The 10,391-nt window shown below is 39.0% G+C and overlaps 1 protein-coding gene across 1 annotated transcript; it reads left to right on the forward strand.

Moving 5' to 3' along the window:
* The first annotated feature begins 115 nt into the window (after nt 1-115).
* Nucleotides 116-10,364, forward strand: ttc38 (tetratricopeptide repeat domain 38). Its single transcript, XM_082542821.1, has 14 exons — nt 116-261; nt 673-750; nt 857-938; nt 1,618-1,789; nt 2,809-2,982; nt 3,378-3,453; nt 3,777-3,896; nt 4,029-4,088; nt 4,310-4,348; nt 6,296-6,377; nt 6,784-6,949; nt 8,126-8,285; nt 8,712-8,785; nt 9,148-10,364. Exons 1-14 carry the CDS (start codon nt 232-234, stop codon nt 9,233-9,235), a joined length of 1,401 nt encoding a protein of 466 aa, XP_082398947.1. The 5' UTR covers nt 116-231; the 3' UTR covers nt 9,236-10,364.
* The last annotated feature ends 27 nt before the right edge of the window (nt 10,365-10,391 follow it).

Genomic DNA, 10,391 nt, shown 5'->3' on the forward strand with positions numbered 1-10,391 from the left:
ATAATCTTGTGGACTCGTAAATAGCAGGTCAGTTAACAAAATAAAGCGCATGCTTTCGGAAAACATTCTGACGTAGACTTTCTAAACGCTACTCGTGCACTTATTTTGAAAGAGTGTCAACGGAGGGACAAACTTCCGGCCCGTTTTTCTTTTTTTATTGACCGAGAAGTTGACCCACCAGCAGGTTTTTGTTTTTTTTTCCGTGTAGGTGGAGAAGCTGAAGATTTCGAAATGATTTCCTCAAGCTTCAGGGACTGCCAGGTCAGTGACTCGGAGAGAGAAAGAAACTTTAAAGAAGGATTTATTTGTTGCAATAACTAAGTGGCAGTAAGGATTGAGAAACATAGTTTGTATTATTGAGATATGTATATTTAAAGTGAAAAAAGGATAAAACTGTTAGTTTACAGAAAAATATTCATGCAGGGGCATAAAGCAGGCAAACCTCGATAAGTTACATGTCCACTGTTGATAAGTGTCCGGAACTTTTACAATAACAAGTAGATTTATTTAGGCTCTGGGTAACACTGAAATGAAATTGGCTGCCTTTACTCGATGAATCTTTAACCTCAGGTTGCTCAAGCCGACGAGACAACAGCATGTTTGTCATGCAAACGGCTTACACACTGAAACCCAGCATTAACGTCTGCACCATTATGTTCCCGTTTCTTGCAGGCATGGAGGGCGGAGGGGCTTACATTGTCCACCAGCAGTAATGAGGCTTGTAAAATGTATGACGCCATACTCACGCAGGTAGCCTACTTAACACCCGAAAACACCTGTTCCACATGCACACGCAGTTTGCACACCGTGGGTGTTTCAGGCTGTTTAAGATCTAAATTGTGTTTTAACCCCCCAGTACGTGAAGTGGAGGAACGATGACAGCTTGGGAGGAATTGAAGGATGCATTTCTGCTGTCCAGGCAGCTGACCCAAATTTTGGTAACTAAATGTGGGGTTAACTATGCTTCTGATAAATATGGAAATAAGGAAAACAACAAAATAAGACTAAAGAAACCCTGAGATGTCTGATTAGTTTATACGCTGCAAGGAAAAACAATTAAATGTGGCTACTACTCTTTAAATAAACATGTTAGAGGTCAGTCACTTCAGATTATTTCAGTGTTATGTGTAGCTGGGAGGCCTCAGTTGTCAGCTGTCAGTTTGAGCTCTGATCAAGCATTTAGTTGTTGTTCATGCAAATGACTCTACCCTCCTTTGTGCAAGTTCAACACTTATTGATTCTCCTCAGAACTTGCAAGCTGCTTTTTAGTTTAGCTGCTGTAAACACACACGTTGATTGAATTGATTGATCCTAATGTCTGGTTACATAAGAAAAACAATTTGAGGTCTTCCAAGTTTACCATTGCTGACAATAGACACCCTTTAAAATGCTGGCTGCTTGCACTTATTCGTATCAGGGGCATACAGTGGAGTTAAACAACTCTTATTCTTCATCTCATGCTGCAAATAAACAGAAATGGAACCAAGAAGCTCCTGTAATATTTTACTTAAGTCCAAAGGCAAAACTTTACAAGTGCATGTGATTCGTTCCCCATGAGAACTGCAGCTGCAGAAACCTCCAGAAAGAAAAGACAGCTGTTATTTGTTTTTCCTGTAGTTATGGGGCATGTGATAAGTACAGGCCTGGAGCTAGTGGCAACAACAAGCTCCACCAGGCTGGATGAGCGTCTGTCAAGTGCTGTGAGGAGGACGGTGGAACTTGCCAACAGCCAGGACATAACTTCCAGAGAGAGACTCCATGTCAAAGCCATGGAGCTCTTCTCACACGGGTAAGGTCCAGAGCCAGACCGCCACAGCAGGAGACGCAATCACAAAGCAGCTCGTGCTTCATTGGGTTGTGTTTGAGCCAAATTTATCTTTGAATGTTTTCCTGCTCAGAAGGCCTCAATAAACCCATGATGACGATATGAAACCTGTATCAGTCAGCAAACCCAATTCTCTAAATGTTCAAAGTGGTTGTGAATTCACAGGAAACTGATTGAAAAGCATGTTTATGATTGAAATGCATAACAAATGTAAAATCAATCAAACAAAAACCTCAATAATTGACAGCACACAAACACTTATTTTTTAAAAGCATAAAATGTGGTTAGTTTTAGCGTCCCTTATCCAAGAGCCCTGCACACTGCAACAGTTTTTTTTTTTTTTTTTTTATGTGCACAAAACTGGTTTTATCAAAATTATTTTAAGGGTTAATTATTTAACGCTATCAAAAATATTTCTGTTATAAATCTGTACAAAATCCTGATGTAATGACTTTAAAATGAAGTAACTTAATCATTCTCAGAGTTGTATGCTAAGAGAGACTCTTACATATTTAATCTTATCTGTCACTGGGGTCTGTAGTTGAAGTCTGAGTCGAAATGAGTTTCATTGAGCCAGAAGAAATAGGTTGAACTTGTGTTTTTTATACATAACACAGAAGTACAAGTGTTTTTTTTATTAATTTTTTATCAGGTGATATTCATTCCCTAAGTTATTTGCCTGGCCTTACGTGATACACTCTCTTACTACAGATTGTCTGCCAAGCTCTTCTGTAAAATTTCAGTCACAGTCCAGCAAGTAATATTTGAATTTTATATTCATTGTCTTATTTCCCCGGGGTATAGTCAGCTATACTGTAATATCGAGGAGCCATTTTGGCTCTCAGCATTGTCTTTGCGATACTTTCCAAGTCCCTCTAATCTGCTCACAAAGCATATTGACATTTGTGATTCTCCAGGTACCGATCAACGTTCCCTGAACTCGCTCTTTTTTTCTTTTTTAAACCGACACATTTGTCTTGCAGAAATTTTCCGAAAGCCTGTGAGGCATGGGAAGATATTCTGCTAGACCACCCAACTGATATGTTGGCCCTCAAGTTTGCACATGATGCTTATTTCTACATGGGAGCCCAAATGCAAATGAGGGACTCAGTGGCCAGGGTGCTTCCCCACTGGAAACCACACATGCCTTTGTCCAGGTACAAAAGACGGCTTAATGTCACCAGAGATTTTTTTTGTTTGTCAATCTAAACATTGATGCCATGCATTGGGACAGTATGGATGCATACCTGCAAAACATACAGCATGTAAGCTAATGAGGCTTGTTTACAGTAAGTAGTTGTGCAGTGCTTAGTATTTTTGTTTAAAGTGTGCATGTATGCTTTCAAACTGTTAGGATGTTCTTTCACTCTGCCAGAGTAGCTTTGCATGATTCAAAGTTTGAAATAATATAAATATTTCCAGTATGCTGTGCATTGGTGCAGCTCGTTTGTAAATTCACTGTCTGAAATGAGCCATATTAGATCTTTTTTTTAAAATTTATTTGTTTACTTTGTTTTTGTGTGTACGTACGTGTGCACATACCTGCTCTCAGCTACCTGAATGGACTATATTCCTTTGGTCTCCTGGAAACTCGTTTCTATGACCAGGCTGAGAAAGTAGCCATGGAGGTGAGATTTTCTTCTCTGCTGTTATTCAAGCTGTTGCCATTATTGTAGCAGGGGGTTTTGGACTCTCGGTCCCTTTTCTGATTTCGTTAGTTCAACTCTGCAAGTAATTTGCTGTCAAAGACCTACAGGAATAAACAGCAGACCCTTCAAAACTCAGCGTGTAATGCATACAAAGTATGATATGAGGGTCGCTGAAAAGATTGGGGAGCATCATGTTGAGTGTTTAGAATGCAGTTATTTTGGATTGGTCATTTTAGATCTAGTTACTTATCAACACGTTCATCGCTTCTTCTTGCTTCAAAACTGCAAACTCTCTTGTGAAGGGGCTCGCTCTAACTCCCGACGATGCTTGGTCAGTCCACTCTGTAGCCCATGTTTGTGAGATGAAGGCAGAGTTGGACAAAGGCTTGAAGTTCATGGAAAGTAGAGAGAAAGACTGGGAGGTACGATGACTTTGTTCTTTTCTGTTTTTGATTAATCACATACAAGTAATCTGTTCCATAGACGACTGAATTATATTACATATCCAAATAGCCCCGGGAAAAGTATTTGAACTCTGTAATGTTTAATTCCAGGTAACTGACATGCTGGCCAGTCATAACTATTGGCACTGGGCTCTATTTTTCATCGAGAAGGTAAAGATGATAATGGGTTTTTCAGCCAAGCGGAAAGCTGGCAGTCACAGTGTTTGTGGAGAATGTATTTATGATATTGTCTCCCATAGGTAATTTGAAGCCTGGGGTTGATTATATTGTAAGATTAATTTGTGTTTGCATTTGGGCAACTCAATTTATCCACGTTGCCTATTTCTCAGTACTCAAGTTATTCAAATTTGTCTTCCTCACCTCCTCCACAGAGGCAACACGAAGCTGCTCTGCAAATATACGACACTCAGGTTGGTTTCTGTTGAAAGTTTGCATCTAAACTTTAATACTATAGCTGTCTGAGTACATACTCTTAGTAACTTCCAGAGTCACGCATACGCCACTGCACAACACTGCACAAGAGACGCAGACTAATGCAGTTTGATGTGCTCGTTGTGAGTCAAGAAGGTAAGCGTGAACAAAAATGAAAGTCAAATCCATATTCATATGTCAGAGCCAAGGAACCACCCACACTCATTTCAGTGTCAACAGCCAAAGCGGATTATATTTCGTGATACTCCAAAAATAAGAGAGACAATTTGAAAGTACATCTCTTTGATGTCCTGCACCTTTAGAATAATACTTCTCAGCTAAAAGTTTGAACGCAAAAGAAATTCTGAAATTCACATCAGCAAAGTTCAGCATCTCGTTTTTTTCTTTTCTTTACTTAATTTCTCTGAACTGTACACAACGTGGTCAGACGTTGTGTACAGTCATCATGGACACGAATGTCATGGTAATTCTTGGCTGACTTTCTTTGAAGTGTTAGGTGGATACACCTTTAAATATTTAAAAACAAGAATTTGGCTTAAAAGTTGGATTTTAGTTTAGATTTTTTTCTAATCCATCAAAGGTCAGAATCATACGTACAGGCTCAAATATTTAAATACACTCACTTAAGAGGTGTTTGCAGAACTGCGCACAATGCAGCCCCCCCCCCCCCCCCCCTTTTATTTATGTATTTATTTTATTCTATTTTTGTTTGTTTTGTTTTCTTTGGTGGGTTTTGTTTTTTGTTTTTTTTCTGTTCGTTTGTTTTTGTTTTTTTTGCCTTGTTCACGTGATAGTACTTTTTTTTTTTTTTGTTTTTTTGTATGTGCCCATAGATTACACATTTTCCTGCATCCAACTGGTTTGCCACTGGCGTAACCAGTTTCACAATGGCAGTGTTTGTAATCACAATTCGAGTTATATTTTTCTGTACTTTTGTCATATTGGAAAATTATAAATAAAGTTGTCAAAAAAAAATACACTCACTTAAGTCTATTAATAAGGGGTACTGAAGGTCGTACATTGTCTGGTAATTTGACAAGGTGAAGACCTGTTAACTTACAGCATACAAATTATTTGCTCGACATCACGCGCTGAATCGATCAATGCTCAGAGCAATGGGAAAGTCCAAGGAACTTGTGTAGATTCACACAAGTTGGAAAGGTCTCTCTGAGCCATTTCTAAACAACTGGAAATTCTAAGATCATCAAACTTCAAAACTATTGTACATAAGTAAAAGTTATTCAGGTATGTCACAGCTTTGCTAAGGTCTAGAAGAAGACTCAAACTATCAAAAATCCTGCCATGAACAGGAAGCTGCTGGAACACCAGGCTGAGCGTTCACAGTGAAGCATCGCTATGAACCGAGAAACAAAGCCCCTGCTGCAAAGTTCAAGCACAACTGAACTGAACCCACAGAGGCAAGCCTTGTGGAGAAAAGTTTTATGGTCAGACAAGACAAAGATTGAGCTGTTCGACCACAATGACGAGGAAAGTTTGGAGAAGTAAAGGTTAGAATAGGCTACCAGCTGTCAGTCAAGGTGGGGGTAGCATCAAGCTCTGGGGCTGTTTTCCTGCAGTTGATACTAAAGGACTACCTCCAACTTCTTCTTTACCTCAAGTCAACAGCTAGACAGCTGAAACTTGGATACACAATTGGGTCAGTGATCCTAAACACACTTTGAAACTGGTTTATTAAGTGACATTTAACCAAATATTAGTTATATACTGTATATGTATGTATGTGGCCCAGTTCTTGTTTTTTATAGTCCTTAAAGATGTATGCTCTACAATTAGTTAAACCCTGGAAAAAGAACAAAGAGCAAAATGACCATGACATTCATGCCCATGACGAGTGCATGTAAACGTCTGTATGTCCTTTGGTGATTAGAATGAATGGTGATGACAGTGTGTTGTGTTCAACTAAGGTTTTCAGGCGTTGCAAGGCCTCGGGAGCCATGTTGGACATTGTAGATGCCTGCTCATTACTTTACAGATTGGAAATGGACGGTAAGATATAGAACAAACTGCATGCTAAAAATACATCTCAGACACTCATCACACTCTGATTAAAATTCAGGAGTAATGCATTTTTTTTTTGTGCTCATAGAATATGTTTAAAATGATGCCAGCTGGCAAAATGCTGCAACATTTCCTAATGTGTTACTAATGGGCTGATGGGCAACTGGAACAAATAATTTAAGATAATTTAAGACAGTATGGTGTTGAGTGAAACTGCTAATGAGGTGAGATGATCTCAGTTGCCATCCTTCATTAATTTGAACCTCAAAAGTGCTTTGTTGGAAATTAAGGTAATTAACAGAACCTCTGACCACATTTTCTTCCTGCTCTGTTTTACAGCTGACTATGCAGCCTTCAAGCTGTATTAGCGTGTTTGTGTTTCTGCATGTTTCAGGAGTGTGTGTGAAGGAGCGTTGGCAGGAGCTGCTCCAAGTAACTCGGCCTCACACTGACGATCACGTGACCTTGTTTAATGACCTTCACTTCCTTATGGTGTCGCTGGGAGCTAAAGAGACTGGGACTAGTCGGCGTCTGCTGGAGGGCCTTCAGGAATTGGCGAAGTAAGTTTCGTGCCATTTCTTCTCTTCACTGCACACCTCAACACTCTGTCAGGCTTACATAAGAACAACACAAGCCTTATGTAAAATGGAGACAAGACTGAGCGTAGGATGTGAGATAGAGTGTGAATACAGTCAGAGAGAGGGGCTTCCCTCTGCAGCAGATGCCTCTGAGGTTATAATGGCCTGTGCTCTTCGTTTCGTCGAGCATACAAACCACAGAACAGCTCACATTTAAAACCAGTCCTTAAAGCTGTCGTGCTTTCACTATTACTTAAGACGTGTTGGATTTCTTTGAAAGTGAGTTAAGTAAGAAAATGTAATTTTCTCCTCATCGCAGCTTTACTTTGAGTGTATTAGACGAGCTGCATGCATGTTCAAACGCAGCATGCATCAATTACATCTAGCATATTACTTTTTATTACCTGGGTCTTTGGAGGATTGCATAGTTTAAACTAATCCATATTTTTCCATATGGTAATTATACAGTCAGAGGCAGTCACTCAGAGTATTTGCTAATCTGAGAAAGCTTAAGGACAGTGAAGTGAATCCTTCTCAGAGGTCTTTGCAGCTTTCCCTCTAGATTGACTGCTGTAGGGAGGAGACTGGGCCGCAGAAGTTTGGATAAGTGCAACAGCAGCACTTTTTTTTTTCCAAAGACAAATCTAAGAGAGTCATTCTCTGAAGTCATTGCAGATGGACTCACACTTCTTGAAGCTTTTAATGCACTTACAGTGACATAACAAGTGTTTAAATTCACATAATATTAGATGCACTTCACTGAGCTCGCTTCTGTTCAGTTCGTCTCCATTTGTGTGAGGAAGGCAGACTTAGACACCAATATGCTATCACACATGGAGAGCCTGCCACAAGGGAAACTACCACAAAAGATAAAGGAGAGGGAAATATTCCTGTGTCTTTACAAGTCAGCAAAAAATGTAGAAATAAACTAACTAGCCACAGAGTGTCTTTTTCCAGAATGTGTTCTTTATGTTTGCTTTCATTTTCTTTTTGCAAGACAAACCAGATCCCTGGATTTCTACTCTCACAAAATATTTAATGCTGATGCCTTCTTTGAGATGCAGCATTAACAGTTTTTAACTTGTTACTCTGTATCTTTGGCTCCTTTTTATAAGAAAAGTTGTTTCCTTTTTTTAAAACCGTGTTTTTCTTGCACAGGGATCCAGGAGACAATCAGCAGCATCAGCTGGCCGGGACTATAGGGATACCAATGTGCCAGGCTATGCTGGAGTACAACCAGGGTAACTACGGTCAAACTGTGGAGCTACTATACCCTTTACGCTATCACATGGTAGACATAGGTGGCAGTGATGCACAGGTAAGTCTCAAAGAATTTATTAACTGTTAAAGAAAATCATTTCAAACTGCAGCTCTCCTAGTGAACTGCTGAAAATGTTTAAGCCTCGAGGCTTTACTATCTTTGGATATCATTGCTCATACTTTGTTTTCTTGAGCAAAAGTGAAATCCTTGATGCTGTAAAAACAGGTCAGAGGTTAGGAGTGTTGTGCAGAAAAGCTGCAGTCTTTCTATCTATGAACATACCAGACCGTGTGAACATGTGGAGTGCAGTGCACCAGTGTATGAATAATGAACTCTTTTATGTTATTTTTGTTCTGAGAACCGTTCTCTAAGGCATCACAGGTTACATAAAATGTAACACAATCTAACACAAAATGCAGAATGTCCTTTTACAACTGAAAGAGGTTTGTGTCTAATAATGTGTTTGTGTATTGTTGTTTTCAGAGGGATCTGTTTAATCAGCTGCTTATTCATGCTGCGATGAAATCGGAGAATAAGCACCACCAGAAGCTGGGAAGGTAAGGAGCAGCAGGGATTTCAGGCTTCATGCTTTGGGGTGTTTTCCCCCCAGTATCAGTGTGTTTTTGCATGGGAATATGCCGGAAGATTGTGCGAGGGGAAATAAAACCCCATCTTTCATTCACTGAAACACTGAAATTCCAACATAGTTTTGTTGCGATTGCTGTCCACTCCGATTTTCTTTAACTGCTTTCCATCTGCATACAGAGCACGAGCTGCTTTCATGCTCCTATTATGTAACTGACATCCATGTCTGTACAGCATGTTATACTTTCATTATTGATCAGCTTAGCCTCTCAGCCTGCAGTCTCTTTGAATCTGTGTTCATGTCTTTGCACTGTCTTGTGCTGAATTTCCCCAGATGTCTTCTGGCAGAGCGCGATGCCGTGAGGCCAAACTCTCCTCTGACCCATCGTCTGATGCAGAAAGCTCTTGCACTTCAGGACTAGAGGTGCACAAACCAGTTCCCATATAAAAAAACAACCATTGTGGGTTTAAAAGATTTAACTATCAAGAGCTTGGAGTGTTAAGAGAGTGGAAACCTTTCATGCAAATCTCATTGTAGTTCGCATTGAAGTTCTTTCTTACTATAGACTCCAAGTATTCAATAATTAATACACAGCTGTAAGCTAGTTTGACATGAAAAAATATGTAAAATTGAATTATTCAAATTTCTGCAATAACTTATGTGCAAATTTTTTTAAATTTTATTCATTCCAAAAATTGTTAATTTTATTCCCCAAATAATTGTATTTCCATTTTTCTAATGAAAGCTTTTATTACATTACATGACAGTGGTGGCGCTGTGCACTCTGAAGCTAGACTGAAAACAATGTTATTTTAAATGAGCCTTCTCTCACTTTCTATATTTAAACAAATAAACATTTGCTTTTATAAATATTCTATATTGATTGTTTAGCTTATCAGAGCTTCAAATGATGATTAATATTACTGCCACTGGATCTTGACTTGTGATGCTCAGCAATAAACAACCCCCCCCCCCCCCCCCCGCCCCCCCCAACCCTGTTTAGCTGGTTTAATGCTGTTGTACGTTTTATAAACCGTCTTAAGTCCTTTCATTTATTTAGTTACTGTACAGCTTGGTATGATTTTGAAATTGCTTTTACATTGTTGTAAAAAGATTTCCACTGGGCTAAATTGAGTAGCAGCTGTTGAGCTGGTGCTACAAGGCTGAACCCCGACTGAAAGGTGGGAATGTGGTGGTAATGCTGCTGAAATACATAAAAATGTGAGATTTAAAGAAAGAGAAAAATGTTTTGTTGGGGGAAAATAGCATTTTGAAATTTCAAATACCTAAAATGTTATATTGAAATTGATGTAACATTTTAAAATGAGCTTCCTTTGATTAAAAAAAATCAAAAATGTAACATTTATTTCTTTGATTAGAGTTTAAAAATAACTGATTTAATACTGAACACTTTGATCTATATCTATGTATGTAACATCAGCAATAGGCTGACAATGTCTATGATAAATGGTGTTGAAGAAATAATATACAAAAACCAATCTTTGGACTTTGAGCGAAATAAATTCGTCACAGTTGTGACTTATGAAGCACTTGAAGTGTGTGGTGGTGCGCTATAA

Source organism: Aulonocara stuartgranti (genome assembly GCF_965226115.1).
Source record: "Aulonocara stuartgranti genome assembly, chromosome: 7".
Lineage (NCBI taxonomy): Eukaryota > Metazoa > Chordata > Actinopteri > Cichliformes > Cichlidae > Aulonocara > Aulonocara stuartgranti.

What these genes read in the sequence shown, in the direction of transcription:
- ttc38 (XM_082542821.1), top strand. Translation starts at nt 232, where the DNA reads ATGATTTCCTCAAGCTTCAGGGACTGCCAG. An exon ending in ATGGAGCTCTTCTCACACGG is followed by an intron (nt 1,790 to 2,808) that starts GTAAGGTCCAGA and finishes TTTGTCTTGCAG; the next exon opens with AAATTTTCCGAAAGCCTGTG. An exon ending in GGCCTTCAGGAATTGGCGAA is followed by an intron (nt 6,950 to 8,125) that starts GTAAGTTTCGTG and finishes TTTCTTGCACAG; the next exon opens with GGATCCAGGAGACAATCAGC.